Source organism: Sorex fumeus, unplaced genomic scaffold (genome assembly GCF_029834395.1).
Source record: "Sorex fumeus unplaced genomic scaffold, SorFum_2.1 ptg000047l, whole genome shotgun sequence".
NCBI classification, from domain to species: Eukaryota; Metazoa; Chordata; class Mammalia; order Eulipotyphla; family Soricidae; genus Sorex; species Sorex fumeus.
In genome coordinates this window covers 33439903-33462323 of record NW_026606104.1, presented here as the reverse complement: position 1 = coordinate 33462323, position 22421 = coordinate 33439903, and the positions used below count along the sequence as shown (strand labels likewise).

General features: G+C 51.4%; 1 protein-coding gene across 1 annotated transcript in view; it reads right to left on the bottom strand.

Annotated features, from left to right (window-relative positions):
* Positions 1–22421, bottom strand: part of FHAD1 (forkhead associated phosphopeptide binding domain 1) — a 118990-nt gene that overhangs the window by 37914 nt on the left and 58655 nt on the right. Inside the window, exons 12-19 of the mRNA XM_056122915.1 lie at positions 21055–21138; positions 19185–19337; positions 17642–17837; positions 13154–13224; positions 11358–11510; positions 7244–7351; positions 6882–6989; positions 2616–2723 (exon numbers count right to left, since the gene is read on the bottom strand). Of these exons, the coding sequence (XP_055978890.1) occupies positions 2616–2723; positions 6882–6989; positions 7244–7351; positions 11358–11510; positions 13154–13224; positions 17642–17837; positions 19185–19337; positions 21055–21138 (981 nt within the window). The remainder of the gene's footprint in view (positions 1–2615; positions 2724–6881; positions 6990–7243; positions 7352–11357; positions 11511–13153; positions 13225–17641; positions 17838–19184; positions 19338–21054; positions 21139–22421) is intronic.

The following is a 22421-nucleotide window of genomic DNA, read 5'->3' as shown; positions in this document are numbered from 1 at the left end:
CCAGTGCGGGTACCAAGCTGGATCTGCTGAACTCTCCATACTTTGACTGGCACAGGGTCCCGCCCTTCTGGAGAAGGGACCACGCAGAGGGGCAGCTACTGTCCACAGCCTGGGCCCCACCCTCGGGAAGTCAGAGCACCCTGCCCTACCTGGATTCTGATGCTTGCTTTGTTGTTTTGGCACAATTCCACCACCACGATATCCGGCTGACTGTCCATGCCCCCGAGTTTCCCCACCCCCTCCCCAGCCCACAGCCCCTGTGCTCCTCCCTTCCTCCCCTCCCCGCTGGACCCTGCCCTTGGCCTGGCAGTGCTTCACAATGAGGCCATGACTCCTCACAACCACCTTCCAGCAGGGTTCTGTCACTGCCCCCCATATTACAGAGGAAGGCACAGAGGGGGCCAGAGGGCTTGCCTGGGTCACACAGCATGTTAGGGTAGAGCTGGGATTTGAACCGGAACTGACGCTTGGCAGATTTTTGGAACCGTGCCTGGCTTAGTCTATCAGAGTTTCTGCCTCTTGTCTCTTCCCTGGACCCTGAATTTGACTCCTATCTTACCCCAACTTTATTAAACTCACTCTTTCTTTCTTTCTTTCTTTCTTTCTTTCTTTCTTTCTTTCTTTCTTTCTTTCTTTCTCCTTCCTTCCTTCCTTCCTTCCTTCCTTCCTTCCTTCCTTCCTTCCTTCTTTCCTTCCTTCTTTCCTTCCTTCCTTTTTCTTTCTTCACATCCAGCAATGCTCAGGGGTTACTCCTGGCTCTGCACTCAAGAATTACTCCTGGCGGTGCTTGGGGGACCATATGCGATGCCAGGAATTGAACCCAGGTCAGCCACGTGCAAAGCAAAAGCCCTACCCACTGTACTATCACCCTGGCCCCATCTTTCTTTCTTTTTTTAATTGAGGTAGTGGGGTTCACAACACGATTAATTGCACTTCTCATGCACACACCGTTCTCCAGCTTTAATTTCATCCCTCATACCCCTGCCTGCAACAGCCTCCTGGTCCCCGTTCTTGATCTTGGACCCTGACCCAGGTGCAGACCCTGAGTGACCCCAGTCTCACTCAACTATCACCTCCTTGGAGAAGCCCTCCAGCCTCCTTGGTATCCTCTCCTCCTCGTCCCCGTTCCCCATGGTCCCTGGCACCAGAGCGATCCTGCACTTTGGCTGTCTTGGCTTGTCTGTCCCCTTCACTTGCCGTAAGTGGAAGCTCTGGGGGGGGCTGACCTGGCCCTTGGCACTGTTCCCAGTCTCTGACAGGGCCTGTGCTGTGCGCCTGAGCACACAGCATGTGCTCAGGAAATCTGTGTGAGCCAGCGAGGGAGACGGAGTGAAATCACTCAGCACCCTCAGCTCTGTTCCTGGAGGTTCTGTGAGGGTCGTCAACAAGTGTCATTCTGATTCTGTCCCCCTCTGTCCCCAGAGTGGAGCAGGGTTTCTGAAGATGGCTGCTGACTGGCCCCATTGGGCTCCCCTTCCATCCCCCTCCCCTGCCTCCCCCTCCTTCCATCCCACCCCCACTGCACTCCCCAGCACCCCCACTGGCTATGGGGCTGCCCTGTGTGAGGCTCTGGCCCGTAGGGTGGGTATCCAGCTCTGCCTGGACCTGGCACACAAACACCCTCCCCCTCCCCGCACCACGAGGCCCTACTTCTATCTGGACGGCCCTTCCCTGCCACTGGAGTGCTCGGGTTGTTCTACTCCCTTCACACCCACAGGTGTGCGTCACTCTCCACCTGGGTGGGCTTGGAGGTCTGAAGTGGGTGGACACAGCTGGGAGGGCCTGTTTCCTGCTGCGTCGTAAATACTTTCCTTATCTCTCTCATTTGGTGCAATGCTCTTCCTGCTGCTGTGGCCTAGTGTCCTGACACCCCCGCCACCCCTGCCCCCTTGCTGCCCTCCCGCGACACACCCTGCTCCCTCACTTCCCTCCCCCAACACCTCACTGCCCTGTGCAAAGCTTGAGCCCTGTGGTCACTCCACGGGCTGTGTGGGTCTGATACTCCCAGACAAGTGGTGCTGATAAGGTCGCACCAAGAGGTGCTCAGGGGCCACCTGGTGCCCTAGGCGATGGAACTTCCAGCCTCGATTCTGCACGGCAGGTGTGCCATCCCTTTGAACTCATCTCCCCAGGCCCTGAAATCATTTCTGATGATCAGGAGAAGGAGGAGGATGGCTGAGCGACCAGCCCAGACTCCAACCTAGGACTTCTCTCCTGGAGCTTCGCCCCAATCCTTGTCACCCCACCACGTGTCTAGGGAGTGGAACAGGGAATGCTTTGGCAGAGGGCCCTCTATGCTCTAGGTACAGATCTAGAACTTTCTACATGAGCTCTTTTAATCCAGAGGGCAGGAATTGCTGCATCCCCATTCTACACACAGGCAAACTGAGACCCAGGACGCTCGGTGAATTGTACGAAGTGACCCAGGGCCCTTCAAATGGAAGCTCTGGTCTAACCTCTCCCCACTGCACCCCACACACTCTGCTTCAGGCACAAAAGCCTGGCCTCATTTCTGTCTTCGACGCTTCTTCCAGAGGGGCTTTGTCTGCCATGGCCCACTGTGTGTGTGTGTGTGTGTGTGTGTGTGTGTGTGTGTGTGTGTGTGCTCCCCATACCTCCTTTTGCTGGGTTAAGTGGTTCTCCAGATCTTGGACTTTCCTCTTTTCCGTCTCTAAGGCTTCCTTTGCTTTCCTTTTCTCAAAGGCCATGCTGCTCTCCAAAACCTGAAAGTCAGATCACAGGTCTTTAGGCTGCCGCACACTTAGCGGCCATTGCTGGTGATACAGAGACAGGTAATGGCACATGGCTGAGCGCTGGGGTTGGTGTGGCACCCAGGTCTGCCAGCACTTCCCACCCAGCTGGTGCTCACGGTCACTCAGACAAGTGTGGTTCGTGGCCCCACACGAGGGGTGAAGAAACGGGGGAACAGAGAGTCTGTAAGGGTCTGGGTCAAGCTTTGGGGCCAGGGTGGGGCCTGGGTTTGAATTCACGGAGGAGGAAGCAAGCAGCCTGTCTGCCGAGGCCCTCGGAGAGAGGAGGGAGCCAGGCCTGTGGCATTCTGGAGGCTGAGCTCTGACCATGGGGTGCAGCCAGGCAGGCTCTGGGCTGAGATGGCCCTTCCTGATGGACTTTCCCATCACTGATGTAAATCTCTTACTGGCGAATCAGGTTTCAAGGGGAAGGCTGGTTTCTAGAGAGCTCTCTGGGGAGGGGTGGGGTGGGGGAACCGGAGGCTCAGACAAGGAGGAGGGAGGGAAGCTGATGCTCTAGTCCACCTTGTATGGGGGAAGTTCAGAAACCTTAACTGGCTCCATCCTCACAAAAGACTTAAAACTTAGCCATTCCTAGTGACTCTACAATTGAAGGGCACTGGATTTTCCGGTCGGTGGGTAGTGTTTTAAACTGTCAGGTGTCTGGAACTTGGAACACCGTTTCCATTACAACCTGTGGTTAGATCCCCACCAGCCCACAAAAAAAAAAAAAAGTGTTACCCAAGATAGGGCTTATTTTGCATGAAAAGTGGTGTAAACAAAACAAAACAAAACAAAACAAAACAACCCAGGGGATTCCTCTACCAGAAAGAAAGCAGAGAATAGGAATGTGGTGGTGGTGTGTGTTAGGGGGGGATTTTGAGCCCCGAGGCTGCTTTCAGGGGAGATACTTTCCCTAGGCTGAGGAAGAGACTTCAGTGCTTTCCAGCCTGCAGGACTGCTTCACTCTCTCTGATCCATGTCCACCTACGGGCTTTACGGGCTTTTTTCTCAGCTCCCCTGCAGCTGACAGGGGCACTGTGGGGGGCTGGTTCCCTCTGTTCTAGCACCCCTCTCGCACAGGGCCTTGCCTCTCAGCCACTGTGCTCCTGACTCACCCATGCTGGTGATGGGAATGAACCTCCCCCATGACCTCACTGTGATTAGTGACTCTACTGACTTCAGAGGCAAGAGAGAGAGAGAGAGAGAGAGAGAGAGAGAGAGAGAGAGAGAGAGAGAGAGAAGGATGGAGATGGAGAGGGAGAGAGAGAGTGCGCGCGCAAGAGAGAGAGAGAGAGTGAAAGAGAGAGGGATGGAGAGGGAGAGAGAGAGAAAGAGAGAGGAGAGAGAGAGAGAGACAGAGAGAGACAGAGTGCCTGAAGCATGGGCTATGGGCACAGGTCTGTCTGTGGAAGGTCAGGTTCCACGCCCACCGTTGCATGGCCTTCCCAGCACAGCACTGAACAGAGGGTAGCCCAAAAAAGAAAAGGGAAAGAAAAAAGAAAAAAACAACAAAAGACTTATCTGATAATGCAGTGGAAGATCTGACGAAAAGAAAATCAAAGAACTACTTGAAGTGGCGTGCGCACGCGCGCACGCGCGCGCGCGCGCGCGCACACACACACACACGCACATCTTGTGTCTGGGCCTTTCATCTCAGATCCCAGCCTCACCCCTTTCCGGGCCAGGCAGGAAACCCAGAGCGGCTCAGGCAGGACCAGTGGGCTGACAAACTGCATTTTATGAGTCCTCGGGTGACCTAGCCATGCTCTGTCCTGCAATTAGACTGTTCCCTGTTCCGTTGTCCTTAAATCTCTCTCCTCAGGTCCCCCCATGACCCTGTATCCCTCAATTCAAGGGCCTCCCCTGCCCTGCGCTTTGATCTCTGACCTCCTGGCAGCCTTTGACCCTACCAATCCCTAGTGAGAGCCTCCTCTTATCTCCTCCTGCCGTTGGAGAAAGAACTCAGCACCCAGCCTCCCTGACACTGTTTACAGAGGGCTGCAGAGCACAGCTATCTGGGGAAATCCTCAGGAGCCCCAACACATAAACATCCCCCTCTCCTCCTAGTGTGGAATCTCAGCGACTCTGGAGGCTTTCTGTCCTTCTCAGGGCTGAGCGGGTACGGATTTTTTCTCTGGGGCATGAGGATGGCACCAGTGAGCACTGAGAAGCACCTAGCGCTAGTCAGGGATAGAGACCTGATGGCACTAATAATGACCACTGGGTGAGTGGCAATTCCAGCCAAGCTCTTCATAGCCTCTAGCCTCACTGCCATATATATATATATATATATATATATATATATATTTGCTATTTGGGTCACACCTGGCAATGCACCCAGCAATGCACAGGGATTATTCCTGGCTCTGCACTCAGGAATTACTCCTGGCGGTGCTCAGGGGACCATATGGGATGCTGGGAATCGAACCCAGGCCGGCTGCATGCAAGGCAAACGCCCTACCTGCTGTGCTATCGCTCCCGCTCCCTCACGGCCACCTTTAGAGGCAGGTATGGCTTGATCTGCTGCAGCCTGTGAGGATGGAGCCTGGTCAGGATCTGAATGTGGGTCTCCTCAGGCCATGGAGTCAGCCTTCTCCTCTGCATGTCTCACCTCTGAGGCCCCCTCGGGGTTGCAGAGCTAATGGAAAGCATCACGTGACAGATCTCCAAGAGGGGGCTCACAAAGAAAACGGCCACAGAGGTAACAGATCTCTCCGGAGAGCTCTCTTGGGCATAACAGTGGGCAGCGCCACGCCTCCCACAAAGGAGGGGAGTGGGTCCCCCTGGGAACCGTGGCTGGAGGGCCATGTCCGGGTCTGGCCAGCTTACTGTAGAGGAGCGCAGATGTTGACTTTCAGACTCAGGTATCTCCAGGGCCCCAGAGACTGCATTTCATGTAACAGGGAATGGGGAGAAAGCAGCCAAGCTGAACTCCTGTGGGTTCAAGTCCCCGCTCGTTTCTTGGAAATGGAACGAGAACTGGTTTTCCTGACTTCAAGAGAAGAGGAAAATTGGCACTTTGCTGTTTTTTTAGGGTCATACCTGGCCGTGCTTGGGGGCTGACCCCTGGCTCTTGGCTGGAGGATCACTCCCAGTGGTGTTCAGGGGACCGTGCGGTGCTGGGGGTGGAGCTGGGCCCCACCCACCCCCAAGACCAGCATGTGCTTGGCCCTCTAAGCCATCTCTCCAGCCTGGGACAGCGGAATATTTTGGGAAAAAAATTATGGCTTTTTTTTTGGCTGCAAAGGGGGTGGTGGTAGTGGTGGCAGGGGGATACCCCCCTGGCAGTGCTTGGGGATGCCCCCAGCACTTGTGTGATACTTGGGGACCATGTTTGGAGGACCATGTGGTGCCAGGGACCAAAACTGGGGCTTCTGCCCATTTTTCTCTTTCCACGGCCCCATAATGAACTCAAAACAAGCTACCACTGGGCTTAATATAATATGGCCCCTAGGCCCTTTCGGCCAGTGAGCTGCCAGCCTGTGGCTTCTGGAGAGGACACAGGTCAGAGGGATGAGTTGTGAGGCACACAGCATGACATCAGGGTTCTGAGCCTGGGGAGCAGCGAGGGCTGTGACAATCAAAAAGGCCAGGGGAAGTGGACACAGTGAGTTATGAAGGACCCTTACCTGAGGCCGGGGATGGCAACACCTTCTGGGCAGCCAGAGGTAGAGTTAACTGGACATGATCATTTGGGAAGGAATGCCCGAGCTTGTAGAAAATTCTTTGGTGGAGTCAATGGCTGGACGATTTCAGCCAGTGGGAGAATGGTCACAGTCTGAAGTCCCAGGGCTCTGCTAATTTCCTTCATGTCTAAGCTTGGGGCAACCATCTCCACTCAGAAGACAGATCTCACCAGTTCCAATGGGTCCCTTCCTCCCTGTCTGTGACTGTATTCTATCCCGTCTGCAATGTTTCTGGCTGCTTCTCCAGGCTAGCCCTCGAAGGCTCTCTCCCTGATCCACCTTGCTCCTTCTTGAGGTGGCTGAGCCCTCCCCTAGGACAGATCAATCCAGGGAAGCTCCGCCCATTTCCATCCCCATCTGTGGTTGGAACTTAACTTCCGTATGGCCCTGGAGTGAGATTCAGGCGCTGGTGGGACTCTGTCTCCGCGAGCGAGCTGCGTACCTCTTTCTGTTGGGCCAGGCGGCTCTCCAGATCTCGGACTCGGGACTGTTCCTCCTCCAGCGCTTCCTTCGCTCTGGTTTTCTCTTGAGTAATGCTCTCCTCCAAAGCCTGAAAGTCAACGGCCATTGTTTAACACACAGTTGCCATGGCAGGAAAGTGGGCCCAGGGCCAGGTGCCGAATGGCTTAACTCTTGGCTCCTCACAACCACCCCCGGAGCAGAGGCTGAGCATTGCAGGGTGGAGGGGCTGAGAGCACAGGAGCTGGGGGTCAGCTGATGAGAGATGAGAGAGTCAGGCCGACCCCTCCCAAGCTGTGCGACCTGGTTTGGGGCTCAGGCCGAGGCTCCCTCTGCGCCTCGTACCTTCTTCTGGCGGATGAGGCGGTTCTCGAGATCTTGGACTTTCCTGTGTTCCTCCTCGAGGGCTTCGTTCATTTTGGCTTTCTCTTGAGTACTGCCCTCCATCAGTGCCTGAAAGTGAATGGCCATGTTCAGCCCACCATTCCCAAGGTGGGCCTGTGGACTCGAGCTCACCCTGCCAACCCACGGTGATTCCCTGGGGAGATGGTGGGGCAGTACAACAGACGGACTGGGAGCAGGGGAGCAGGGGTCAAAGGGCACAGACTAGAGACCCAGGCTGGTGTTCCCTAGCTGTAAGACCTCGATCTAGAGAGAAGCTATAGAGGTCTCCATATCTCTGGTACTGACAGCACTGAGTATAAGGGAAAACCTGGAATGATAAACAAGAATTCTTTGTCACATGGTAACTGTTCATGCATGAAAACCAACCATTTCTTCTGTCACCTCCACTTTGCAGAGGAGAAACAGGTTTAGGGGATTGAGGAATCACACAAGCAGATTGAACCCTGGTTCACTGGACTCTTGAGCCTGTTTTCTAAACCAGGGCAAGCAAACTCTGGCCTTGGGGTCGAGTCTGGTGCATTGTCTGATTTTTGTAGCAAAGCTTTATTGGGTACGTCCATGCTCATCGTGGATGGCATAGGGCAGCTTTCACGCTCCAGAGCAGAACTGAGCAATCACAAGTTGAGCAGAGAGTGGCTTGTAAAACAAAACACACAAAAAGTCCCCTAACAATGCCATTTTGTTCAAGTCAACATAATTATAAGGTTGTTGAAAAAGAAGACAATTCCTGGTGAGGGCCACAGTCTGTGTGGAGTTTGCATGTCTTTCCACTTCTGTGTGTCTTGCATGGTACCAATGTTCCCTCCCCTTCCCCCCCCGTCACAGATAGGCACCTGAGTGCACATCTTGAGTGTGTGTGTGTGTGTGTGTGTGTGTGTGTGTGTGTATGTGTGTGTGTGTGTGTTTTATATGTCCAATGATGGCAGGACATCCTACTTAGGGAGGTGCCCATCTACTGGGAGAGGCTCTGGTCACTCATGACTCTCAGTGAGTAGAATGAGAGGATGAGTGAATGAAGACAAACTATTGTTTAATATTAGGGACGTTGTTGGTTTTTATTTAGAAGTCTTTTTCTTTTTTTTTAGAAGAAAAAACAAAAATACAGCATAGGAACTTAACTCTTATTTAATCAATTAGCCTAGGATCAAACTGATTCTGACAGATTTCACTTAACAGTGTAATTTCCAAGGCCCTCTCTCAACAGCAAGCAAGGACTTACTTTATATTAGTATTACTATATATGGCTCTTTATGAAAAGAGTCTGCTGATCCTTGGTCTAAACGATTATTGTGTAAACAAATTGGGGACATTTAAACAGTTTATAATTTTTCATAAAGCTAGCTTGATAAAGGTCTTTGGCATTTCTTACTGAAACAGAATCCTCATTCATGTCAGTATTCATGAGAAGGAGCAGAATTAATGACCAATTAGGAGATGAATACACAAATGAGTGTTTAGAAAGGGCGGGGTGATGCTATCACATGGTATGAGGAAGTTTCCTTTAAAATAGGCACTGAGGGGTAAGTCAATGGGCCGAGTGCAAAGTTTGCAGGAGCACCATGAATACTGTTGAGAGGGATCCCCCAAACACTCAGTGGGGGCTGGCTTCCAGGCACCACTGGGTGTGGTCTCCAAACCAAAAATAAATTAAATAGGCACCGAGGTCTGGGATGGCACTTTCAGAGGAGTCAGGGTCTGGGGAATGAGCCCCTGTGGGGAACATTAGCACATACAGCTGTGCCATTAAGCAGTCACCTTGCAACAGTATTCTCCATTCTGTAGGAGGTGATGTGTGCTGTGCTGTGTTCTGCTTAAAGGTGGTTTGAAAGGAACCTGTGAAATACTGTTTCTGCCAGGGCCACTGCTGTAAGTGGGAGCCTGGGAGGTCTTGGCTGGAGTATCAAGAGCTATGAACAAGGTGGGGTGCTGCAACCCTGCTTACACACGTGGCGAGAAGCCACCCACGCACACAGGAGTTGCGGCACTTCCTTTTAAAACTTTCACCTCACAGAGGGAAGTGAAGCAGAGAAAGAGATGACACGAAGCAGAGGGAAGAGGAACAAGACTTCTGGAGGTAAACAGGCCAACCACTGGAAGATGAAATGAAAGAGGCAGGGGCGAGGGATGGGGAAGGCTGGGTCAAACTGGAAGTCAGTGGGCTAGTGAAAGCTGGGAGGGAGTGGTAGGCTCAGACCTCTCCCAGGAGAAGGGAGGTACTGGGGAAGAGCAGGACTTCAGTGGGATCAAATACTTCTGTTGGGACTGGAGCAATAGCACAGTGGGAAGGGCATTTACCTTGCATGCGGCTGACCCTGGTTTGATTCCCAGCAACCCATATGGTCCCCCAAGCACCACCAGGAGTAATTCCTGAGTGCAGAGCCAGGAATAACCCCTGTGCATCACTGGGTGTGACCCAAAAAGAAGAAAAAAAGCTTCTGTCTTGAGTAGGTCAGACTGTGTGGTGGTTCTCACTTGTGGTTGCAGGTTGGAACGACCCCGGGGCCCTTACAAATCCCAGGGCATGAGACTTGAACCCGGGGGGCTCAGCATCTGGGGCTGAAAGGATAGAAGTGAGGCATTAGTGTGGCTGACCTCTGAAATGACAACCACAAGACCAAAGTCATAAACCATGGATCTCAGGTGGTGGTGAAGAGGTTGTCAAATTCATCGCAGGTCCCTGAATATTAAGAAGGGTCAATTCTAGGGCTGGGACACCAAATCAACCTACTAAATGTGGTTTCCTGGCCTCCAGAGACTTTGATTCAGTGGATCTGGGGTGAAACCCACACATTTGTAGTTTGCACAAGAGTCTAAATGGTTCTTACCAGGAAACACTGGGAAGAGCTTTAAGACACTACATTTGCTAAAAATGTAGTCTGTGGCCCTAGGTTAGTAGTGCCAGCCAGGAACTAGTTAGAAATATATAGGAGACGGAGATGGAGTGATAGTACAATGGAGGAGCATGTTTGCCTTACACGTGGAGGAGCTGGGTTCACTCCCTGGTACCCCATATGGTCTCCCAGAGCCCTACCAGTAATGATCCCTGAGGCAGAGCCAGGAGTCAGCCCTGAGTACCACTGGATGTGAACCCAAATTGAAAACAAAACAAAACAACAACAACAATGAAATAAATAAAAGAAATATAGGAGAGATGATTTAACAGGCTGAGCACATATTTTGTATGTGGGGGGTTTATGCCCTGGCATGGAATGGTCCCCAGGTACGGAGCAACATAGGGATCAATTTCCCCTCCACCCCCAAGCTCAGGGAATAGTCCCTGGGCATCCCTGGTTGTAATGCAAAAGCAAACACGAAGAAATGCAGAATCACAGGCCCTGCCTAACCTGTGGTGGGAATTTGCATTTTCACAACATTCCTATTCACAGTGATTCAAAGTTTCCCAGGAGTTTGAAGGGCAGGCTATAATGGGAGCGTCTAAGTGGCTTGGTTTCTAGAAAAGAAAGTAGGAATTGTGGCCTTTTGTTTTTCCTGCAATAATAAGAGAGACTGAGAGACGGTACAGAGGCTAAGCTGCTTGCCTTGCATTTGGCAAACCCCAGTTTGATAACTAGGGAGTGACCCCTGAGCTCAGAGCCAGGAAGTCTTGAGCACCACTGAATGGGTCCAACGCTGCTCTCTCCTCCTGCCAACCCCCAAGAAAGTCCAATTCTGGAATAAAAGCACTGATGGTGATAATGATGATAGTAACAACAATAAGAACTTACACTCTTGGAAACAGTGTGTCATTCACAAACCAGGACCTGCAATAATGACTCATATCTGCAAAATTAAATATACACAAATACGGTTTTGTTTCCAGAAAATGCAGCGAACCAAATCAGGTTGTCTGTGCTCTGGGTGTTGGAATTCAACCTTCACATCAGTCCCTCCCAACATCATTCACCCCACTGAATGATGTTCCGTACGGTCCATATGTTCCGCAGCATCCCACAAGGAGTTTCTGACATTCGTCCAAATGAACACCTTTAGTTTCTCAGAGAAAAGCCATTTTATTGGCTTCGAGTAGCAAAGAGAATGGCAGGGCTGATTATACCTCTTTCTCATCCATCAGTTGCTTGATTCTGGCCTTCAGCTTCTCCTCTTCCTGTAGCCTTTCCTCATTCAACTTCTCCTTTTCTGCTTGATGCTCCTGCAGCTTTGTTTGCATTAAAGACTGCTGAGTTTCCTGAGAACTGGTGATCTTGATCTGAGATGAGAGGAAAAGAAACTGAAGCTGATGGGGAAGAAGTTATTTCCACATCGTTTTTCTTTTTTTACAAGTTGCCATCTATGGGGGAAGGGGCAAAGTTTCAACAAAATTCTCATGAAAACAGTGAAATGATGCTTAGCCTACTTTTTAGTAGGAAAGTTGTATAGTTATTAGGAACTCATTTTGGATTAACCGATTATCAGTACTGATTATCAGTACTATTTTTTTCTAGTAAATTATTAATTTAGAAAAAGGGGTTAACAATAGTAGCTACGTTCTTAGAGCTGCGTACACAAGATCATGGAAAGCTCTCAGCACGGCACTTAGCACAGAGTAGGTGCTTGGCAAATGATAGCTAGAATTGTCATGATTTTTTGAGTGTAAGAGAAAAGGCAGGGAGCTGGCTCAGAAGGTCTGAACTTTTTGTCTTGATTCTTCCATCAACTAGCTATAGTGCATTGAAACAGTCACTTTGAGTTTCTGTATCTGTAAAACACCTACCCTTGTCTATGTTAAAAGGAGGAAAATGGACTGGGCCAGGTGTTGATAAACTACTACTGTAGAACCAGTCAGGTCCACTTCCTGATCTGGTCCATTGTCTGTTTTTATACAAAGTTTTATTAAAACCAGTTGATGACTATCATGCTTCCTCATTTACATATTGTTTACGGCAGGTTTTGCTCTACAGCTGTGTAGGTATGATCAGTGCCCTGCAAAATCTAAAATATTTACCTTCAGGTTTCTTATAGAAAAGACTGCAGACCCAGGACTAGATGGTATCTGGGTGACTGCAGTACTTCAGCAATTACTTCATCCTTCCTCTGACCTTGCCTTTGACTATGTATCTTGCAGTGCCCACCAGATCTGCCCCCTTATGATGAGTTCAGTCCTGTAACTTGCTCTGGCCAATGGTTGCTTAGTAAACATAATGCAAGCAGAGAATCTGAAAAGTGCTCTGATTGGGTTTGCTCGCTCTGCCTGATTTCTGCTTTCCTTGCTATAACCATGAGACTAATGTGCAGGCTGGCGTGCTATTGGGTAAGAGAGATGAAGGGCCCAGGAGGGCTCCTCCAGCTGGGGCCAGTCTAAATCAGCTAAGGGCCAGCCAGCCCAAATGCAGTGGTATAGATGAGCAAGCCATGTAAATTCAAAGGGCCGGATTGGAGAAGCTGATGGAGGCCCGTGAAGAGTGAACAGTAGCTGGGAGATGTCACTATGGTTTGGTGGTTGCTTATTCACAGCACTGTTATGGTAATTGCGCTCAGTAATGCAATCCCTAGGGATCATTCTTCTTCTAAAAGGTTGCTATTAATACGACTTTTGGTAATTCTGCTGCCTATCCTGTGGCTAGTTGCTTTCTCCAGTGCACTTAATAAGCACAATTGTAAAGATCTGATGACATTAAGTTTTGCCTAGTTTTTGACAGAGAAAAACAAGCAACTGTCTTTGCCCTTGCCCTCCTGGGTGGTCTCATCAACTGTGTCTGAACCTCTCTATGCAATTAGAGGGACTGGAAAACATTTCTTGGGGGAGGTGGACTGATGAGCCAGTGGAGAAAATACGTAACAGCTCCGGGTTCAAACATACAATGTCAAGTGCCAGGGAGGGGTCAAAATGAACCATCACAGATAAGAAATTACCTGAAGTTCCTGGGTGTGGCTTTTAATTTTTTTATAATGTTCCAGAAGATACTTCAGATACAAGGACAACCCTTAGAAGAAAAGCAAGAAGGTGGTTAAGTATCTCTGTTCACTCCTTTGCCTTCTGGGTAGTGGCTTACGAAAACTTAACATCACTGGAGCTGGCATCAGCCGTGGAAGGGAAGCTGTTGGGTTTATTTATTTATTTATTTATTTATTTATTTATATTTGGGGTGGGGGTACACCAAATGGTGCTCAGGGCTTACTCTGGGCTCTGTATTAAGGGATCACTTCTGATGGGCTGGGGGTGTGGGGGTGGGGGGTCATAGATGCTGCGATCCTGGGCTGGCTGTGCTCAAGGTAAGCACCCTATCTGCTGGGCCCTACCTCTGGCCACTTGCTGTCCACTTTGCACAAAACCAAAACCCTGGCCAGGCCCAACCAAACATTCTAAGAAGCTAAGCAAGGAAGAAACAATCCAGTTTGGCAGCACGGGTAGAAGTAAATGTTCGCCTTTTGCCTTGTGATTCTGCCACCTGATCGCAACTCATTACCCATCTTTCCTTTGCTCTCTGTAGAAACCTCCCAACCTGGTTCTCTCCCCAGACAGAACAACAAAAACAGAAAAGGTAAAGATTACCACCTCAAAGCACATTTTTGATGGCAAAGGAGTAAAAGAAAGAAAGGTTGTAGGGGATTGTAATTTTGGACCTGCTCAGGATCTTGGTGGTGGTGGTGGGGTGGGGGGTGGGATTGGTTAACTGAGAAAGGAAGCTGCAGGGGGAGACACAGGGAGGAAAGAGCTGCATGTGGAAAGAGAATTTCATGTGGACAATGCAGGAAAGGGAGAAGAGAGGAATAGGAAAGAAAGGAGTGGAATATGTGGAATGCATGGGTACCCTCAGACCGTGCTTTGTGACAATTTCCAGCAGGGAAGAGAATAATGATAATAATAGTAGTTATAAAATATTGAGCATGTGTTGTACGCTAGGCCTCTTGCAGGAGTTTTATAACATGGCATTTTATTTTATATTTGCTTTGGGGCCTCATCCGGTGATGCTCAGGGATTACTCCCTGGTATGGAATACCAGGAATTGAACTTGGGTCAGTTGCATGCAAGGCAAGTGCCCAACCCACTGTACTATCTCTCTGGCCCTTATATTATCTAATCATTAGAAACAGTGCAGTAAGAAAATGTGTTTGCATTGATGGGTGAGACAACAACACTGTTAGAAGAGCGTATGCCCCCCCCACCCCACCCCTTGGCCTGACTCCACCGGCTCAGGTCAGACCTCACTGTGACATAATCTGCTGAAAATTCGAGTATGCGAATGTGACTGAAATCTCCAGGCTCTCTTGGGGTCAGGATGGGCTACCTCATCCCACCTCCCTGAACTTCCGGAAGCCTCAGGAGTCACATCCACACCCTAATGTGGTCACACAGTTAAAAAGCTACTCCAGTCTCACTGTCTCAAAAACACTGAATGCCCTGAACAAACACTGTGACCTGTTAGAGCACCTGTATTGCAAACCATAATGACCATAATGCAATAAAGGAGAGAGAAAGCAAGAAGGAAAGTGGCTCCCATAGGAGGAGACTGGGGGTAGGGAGATGAGGTATTGTGGGATGGTAGGAGGGAAGCAGGACATTGGTGGTAGGAAACATACACTGGTAGAGGGATGGGTGCTGGATCATTGTATGACTGAATCCCAATCATGATCAGCTTTGTAATGGTCTATCCTACAAATATTCAATTTAAAAAGTTAAAAAAAAAAGTAATGTGGAGTTCATGTCCACTTCAATCAGCTTACTCAATGACTGAATAAACAGAAGTACTCTTGCATTAAAAAAAAAATAAAGAAGAAGAGGAGTGTATGCCTCAGGTTAAGCTTAGGAGCAAAGTGAAGCCCCAGACAGAGCATTCAGCTGTATGCCTCATTTTCTGCTTGAGAAGAGAATGGAGGCTGAGAGAAAGGGGCAAAATGTGAGGTGGGAGAGGGGTCTGTGACAATACCAAGATGCCGAAGGTATGGGAGTGTGTGTGTGAGTGTGTGAGAGAGAGAGAGTGTGTGTGTGTGTGTGTGTGTGTGTGTGTGTGTGTGTGTGTGTAGGGAACTTACAGCTTGGCTGATGTTGGCTTGACTTATGGGAACCTAGTGAGCACATGAATTTAAGGTGGTTACGCAGGGGAAACCAGACAGAAGTGGCAACTCACTTTCATGACTCACCCTTTGATATTGCCTATCTCCCCAATGGCACTGCAGAGCCAGTCCTTCCCCAATCAGACCTGTAGCAGCAACCCCCAAATGTTCTTTATTGTTTACAGCATCATCCAACAGTATGTCAAGTAATTTCCCTCTCCGTTGCTTGTGGGGGATATAAAGAAACACGGTATGGCAACAACAAATGGCTCAAAGGCAGCAGAACCTGAGAGCTGTTCTACAGAAGTAAGCTTACTTGTGCGGGGAAGGGCGGGGCTGATGGAGGGGACCTTTGGACATTAGTATAAGGAAGTGGACACCCTGACTGTGGGTGCAGTGTTGAAGATTGTACACCTGAAACTCTATCATTATCAGTAAATCATGTGCCTACATAAAGAAAAAAATGGAAAAGAGGGAGCTGGATGAGCCCCCATTCATTTGCCACTTGTTAGAATGGGGGAGAGGGAGAGGGTTCAGGTGAAGCCTAGTCACCAGGGGCAAGTCAATCAAGTTGCACTGTGTGTGCTTATATGGCTGCTGCCCACACTGAGGGGAGATAAAGTTGAAGAAACCCTGGGGCTGAAGCTGATGGCTCTAGGGCTGAGTGCTTCCCATTCCTCATTCCCTGAAGACTCCCAGGAGGTGCTGCCTTGTTTCAGGAAAGACAGTGTGCCCACTCGGTAACTTGTCACTCACTCTACTCCCAAGGGCATGGCTGAGCATGGCCAACCTGACCTCAGAACCTTCTGCAGAATGTGTGTGTGGGGGACTTTCCAAGAGTATGGCTCAGGTGTGCAGCAGAAGCAGGACCCAAGGGAACAAGTCATACCCTGGTGTCTGCCCGCGTGAATGACCTGACATTCAAGAGTCCCACATGCAGCTCCAGAGGGAATGTGGAATCATGGAAGAGGCACAGATCTGATGGGGCAGGCAGGTTCCAGAGGTTAGAGCTCACACTTCAAATGCCTGAGGTCTGGGTGCCATCTTTAGCCCAGTGTGGTCCTCTAAGCACTGAGGACCACACTTGTGGCACCTAGCACCATGCCAGGAGTAGCCTCTGAACATAGCTGGGTTTGACCCCCAAACCAAAACTAAGGAGCTAGCATAGACTGTAGGAACCCAACCACCTCTCACAACATGTCCTGAGCTGCCCTTTTGTGACCTTGGGAAAGTTTTTCTCTGCCTACCCCCCTCCTTTTTTGAAATTCAGCAAAAATTATCTCATTTTATTAGTCTACAAACAATGATCCAATGATTGCTCTTTTTAATTCTTTCAAAAGTCTAGAATAATATTTTTTAAGTGGGCAAGGTAGAGCAGTTTACGACATTCTGTCTCCCGGGACAATAAATGCAGAGCATTCCCAGAGAGGTGCCGCTATTCGGTATGGCATGGTACAACACTGTCCGAATCTACAGCACAGACACCGAGAATGAGACCTGATGTCAACAGGGGACTTCAGGAGCAACTCACATGCCACTGTCGGCTCCTCAGGGCATAGCCTGTGAATCCTCAGACATACTGACACATTGATCATGGTGTGGGCTGTGCCTGAGTGGGGTAGTGGGGGTGACTGGGAAATCCTGGAACCTTCCACCCCATTTTGCCTGTAAGCCTAAAATTGATTTTTTTTCAAATGGATTAAAAACATAACCATGAGGGGGCTGGAGCGATAGCACAGTGGGTAGGGCATTTGCCTTGCACGTGGCCAACCCGGGTTCGATTTCTAGCATCCCATATGGTCCCTTGAGAACCTCCAGGAGTAATTCCTAAGTGCATTATCCAGGAGTAACCCCTGTGCATTGCTGGGTGTGACCCAAAAAGCAATATGTGCATATATCTATATCTATAGGTATAGATAACCATGGAGCCAAGCAATAGGACAACGGGTAGGGCACTTACTTTGCACATGGCTGACCCACATTCCATCCCCGGCACCCCATATGATCCTCTGAGCATTTCAGGAGTGATTCCTGAGTGCAGAGCCAGGAGTAAGTTCCGAGCACCATTGGGTGTGGCCCCCCAAACCAAAATAAAACAAAATTTAAAAAAAAAACCATAGTTATTTCTAAGGGATAGGGTTTAGCAAAAAAGGCAGCTTTGCTTCTGCCTCTGTCACATCCTACTTTTCTCCAGGAATCCCATCTCCCTGACGTGGCGTTATCCCCACCCACAAAAGGGACTGGTGTCTCAGGTAGGAAGCAGACCCTCTGCCCGGCCACCGAGAAGCCAAGCAACATGGTCCGGCCCAGGGGAGAGAGAGGGGGGCGGGGCACTGTGGTGGTCACCTTTGTCAGAGCTGGCCAGCTGGATCCCCACGTCCCGGAGGAGGTGCTCCGTGTCTTCCAGCCAGGATGCGGACGTGCGCACGATGTCCAGTGACACCTTCTGGAGCCCCGAGACGGGGGCGCTCACCTCGAGGAACCGCAGAAGGTCGGCCTCCTTCTTCAGGTCACTGCTACAGCAGGAGGTTCTCATGCAAGCCTGCAAAGAGCAGGGGAGCGTGACCTGAGCCCAGACGCGCCCCGAGACCAGGCCAGCTGCCTTCCCGACTCTCTCTTTACACTCTCATTTGGACTTGTTTTGTGTTTCTTTGATTTGATTTTGGGGCCACAGCTGGGGATGCTCGTGGTTGCTCCCGGCATTTAGTGGTGGTGGTGGTGGTGGTGGTGGGAACCCTGTGGTGCTGGTGATCCGAACTCAGGCCTCCCACACGCAAAATGTGTGTGCTGGACATCTCTGAACAAACTCCCCGTCCTAATTCGGACTTGAAATGGTCCAGGAGGTCCCTGTTGTAGGCATATGCAATCCCAATCTGAGTGGCCCAGGGCAAACTGACCGAACGGGGAAGTAGATGTGGAGGCTCAGGACTCATCACAATTCTGGCTGAGATCAGCACACGGGCAGGGCCGAAAGTGGGGGTTTCCTGATTCACAAGAGCGCTGACAAGCGAACATTTGCACTAACTCCCCAAATAGTAGCTGCCTCTTTCCAGAGAAGACAGAGGCAGCTGCTTTCGTTGGTAAGCTGTGACCCAGGTGGGTTCTGTAGGGTATTGGTTAGGCTCTCTTGAGACCGGCCCCTCCAGAATCAGAGGCAGTGGGGGTGAATACAATCTTCCCATGGCTGGTCCAAGAGAGAAAATGCACAGAAAATGCAGTAATGGGGGCTGGAGTGATCAAACAGCAGGTAGGGTACTTGCCTTGCAGGCAGTCAACCTGGGTTTGATTCCCGGCACCCTATATGGTCCCTCGAGCCTACCAAGAGTGATTCCTGAGTGCAGAGCCAGGAATATCCCCTGAGCACTGTCCTTACCTTCCCAACAAAACAAAATAAAACAGGGATGGATTCCTGGAATCTCTGAGGTTAATGTGGTTGTGGTATGGGGGGTGTAAAGTTAAGGTTTGTCTAAGGCCTCCCAAATTCCACACTTGGGGGACTCATCCCGTATTCCCTGGGCTGCCCCAGGTTCACCTATGAAGGATTTTTTTTTTTTTTGCTTTTTGGGTTACACCCAGCGATGCTCAGGGGTTACTCCTGGATCTTCACTCAGGACTTACTCCTGGCAGTGCTGGGGGACCATATGGGATGACAGGGATCGAACCCAGGTCAGCCACGTGCAAGGCAAATGCTCTACCCGCTGTGCTATCACTCTGGTCCCTGAAGCAATTTTTGAGTCTTCTCTGTTCTTCTTTAAGTGTAAAGCGGGACTAGGAAGGCAACATCTCCCCCTATCCGGCATGTGTTGTGGAAGCAGAACAGCTTCCCCCAGAGAGGAGCATGGAAAGGAGACGAAAGGGCCGGTTGGGCAAGGTGGAGAAGGGGCGTCACCTCGCACTTGTCTAGAAAGGTCTTCAGCTTCTCGATGTGCTCCGTGATCTCATCTTGCTGGGAGCAGCTGAGCTGAGACTCCTTCTGCAGGCTCCACTTCCTCTGCTGGAAGCTGAGGCTGTCCTCGGTCACCTGGGCGATCTTTTCTATTAACTGGGGAGGAAAAGGATGGAAGGCTGAGAGTGCAGGGAGGGCCTGGTGGGAGCTGCTAAAGGAGCCAACCTCGGCTCCCAACTCAGAGGGGCCCTGGTGTGTAGGGGTGATGGCCTGGTGGAGAATGAGGGCCCCACCACCACGACACGCCCTGAGGATCAGATGCCGGGATTTGTTGTTGGTGAAGGTGGCGTGGGGCAGGAACCTCCCCAGTGGTGCTTGGGGACCCCGGGGCTACTCCTGACACTACAGGTAAGGCTGTGCAGGCCTGATGGTTTGGTGCTCCAGCTCGATGGTGCTGGGACCATCCACAGGATGTCCAAGATGAACAAGAGGTGCCAGGAGTTAAACCCAAGACACCATGTCTGCCCGGCCATGTGCCTGGAGCCCAAGATGCCGTGTTTGCCGGCTCTGACTGCGTGGAGTTCAGGGAAGCAGCTTGAAGCCGTGAATGTCAGTGACAGTTTCCAGAGCAGGTCCAGTCTGCAGCTATGGGTGAGATGCCCCCTGGCCGGGAGCTGAGTCCAGTGGCTACCCCATGTCCAGTCTCCCGGAGAGCCGGTGCCCCCTCTCAGGGCTCCTGCCGGCTTCTCCCTCACTTCAGGCAGCCCCTCCTGCCACCCTTCCCAGTCCCCCCAGCGCTGCTGCTATTTCCCGACCATGGCCGGGTGTGAGCTCGGGGGTTCACAGTGTGTTTCAGGGGTCGGGGTGGGATCCAGTCCCCACGGGCCGGGGAAGGTCTCTGAGAACAATGACCTGGTGTGGTCCAGGAGCCCGGGTTGCTGCTATGGGCGGGGCCCTGCCACCCCCACCCTCAAGTGCATGGGCCTTGAGCATGTCAGGAATGCTCTTCACCTCTTTGAGCTGCCTCCCGGCCCCAGACATCATTTTTATTTCATTTTATTTGATTTGATTTTTGGGTCACACCTGGCGATACGCAGACATTACTCCTGGACTCTGCACTCAGGAATTACTCCTGGCGCTACTCAGGGAACCATACGGGATGCTGGGGATCGAACCCGGGTTAGCCGTGTGCAAGGCAAACGCCCTACTGGCTGTCCTATCGCTCTGGCCCCATACACTTTATGCTAAACACCACAAAGGCTTGCTTTGTTACCATGTGTTTGTTCCAGAGTCTTCTGCACAGGCTCACAACACTAAATCTAATGTTTTGAGTTAGAACATCAGCTGCTCTGCCAGCCGGGGCCAGCAACCCAGAGCACACATATTTCCCCATTCCTGCTTGGACACAGAGGGCTGGACAGAGCAACTGGAAGAACTGCAAGAACAAGCAGCACCGCCCAAAGTCCAAACACATGGCTCTCTTTCTCCTCCAGAGGGAAGAGGCCAGAAGACAGCCCTCTCGGCTCCTAGAGTGGCAGAGGTCAGACCAGGTAGGTGGGCTCCGGGCCAGACTTAGGTCTGCCTGAGTGGTTGTTAAATGTCACAGATTGTCACAGAAACTTTTCAAGGGCTTGGAAATAAAACCATCGAAAGTCGGGGAATCCCTTAGAGATCAAAAGAAATCTATATGGTGGAGCAACAGTGTGAGAAATCTGTGCCACTAGCAAAACAAACAAACAAAACCCCCAACACACACACCCACACCCCCCCCCCCCACACACACGCATGAAAAACCAACAACAACCAGAAACACGCGCTTCCAGGCCCCGGAGGCTTGGAGCCAGCAGGCAGAAAGGGAAGTCCCTGGACGAACCTGCTGGTCAGTGACTGGCTTGTCCTGGAAGGGCTTCGTTCGTCCGTAGGTGGCCTTGATGACCTGGCTTCTGAAATGCTCCAGCTGCGGCACACGGGGAAGGCACTGAGTCAGCGGGGGTGGCAGGAGACAATGGCCGGGAGGGGGGCACACACGCACACTCCTCGGGAGGGGCAGGACACCCAAAGAGCTGCAGGTTTTAATGAGTGTCCAGGCCCCAGGCCCCACCCAGAGCAGGCAAGCGGTCAGCATGCGCATCGTCGCAAGCCCTCCAAAGAGCCACTTGCTGCCAGTTGTCTGGTGGGAAGGCTGGGGCCGGGAGCGAGCGCTCTTCCATAATTGCGAAGCTGGCACCAGACTGTGAAATAAATATTGAGGCTGTCAGCTCAAGCAAATTGTATAATCAGCCCCGGTGCCCGGGGAGGGAAGACGGTGGCCCCCCTGCTGCCGCCTTGGGCTGTGGACCGAGCTCATCTGGGAGCGCGTGTCTCCTGCCAGGAGCCCAGCACAGAGCGGGCACCGGGAGATGACCTCTGAGTGCAGGGCCAAGGGCACATCTGCCCAGCCCCGGAGATCCTCATTCTCCGCCCCTCCCACCTGTAGAGGGGCTGCCGTGGTGCTTGCTGTGATGGTGGACGGGTGGTGTGTGTGGCTGAGTTAGCTCGGGCCACCTGGAGCACAAGTTCAAGGTGTCCTGGGTTCCCAGAGAAGCAAGAAGCCAAGCAACCCACCTCTCTCTGGGACCTGACCAGTATGTGATCCTGGGGTCTGGGTTGGGGTTCCTGGTAAACTGTGGTCATGTAGGACTCCATAAGAGAGGTGAAAGGACCACAGGTGTCCCTGAAGCAAATTATTGGTGTTTTGCTTTATGTTTGTGGTGTGTGTATATGTGTGTGTGTGTGTGTGTGTGTGTGTGTGTGTGTGTGTTTGGGGCCATAACCTGCTTACCCCTGGCTCTGTGCTCAGGGATCACTCCTGACAGTGCTGGGGCAGGGTAGGATGGGGGTGGAGGGTGGGCCGGAGTTGATGATGTAGTGCTGTGATAGAACCTGGGTTGGCCTGGTGCAAGGCCAGCATCTCTCATGCTGTACTATCTCTTTGATCCCCCCTTGACCTACAAGTCACTGGATCCCAAGACACAGGTGTTCATCATGCACGGGGGGGGGGGGGGGGAGTGGAAGGGGTTCTGAGAACTCCAGTTGGGAAATGAGGGTTCTCCTGAGGACATGTCTACGGTCAGCTGGCCAGAGGTAGCTGCAGTTTCTCCTGGCTGTCCCCTGTTTTCACAGCTCAGAGGACGACCCTAGCTCATCCCAGGAACAGGTGATGTAGAGAGGACCCTGGGAGTCCCGGGCTTCGGCCTCGAG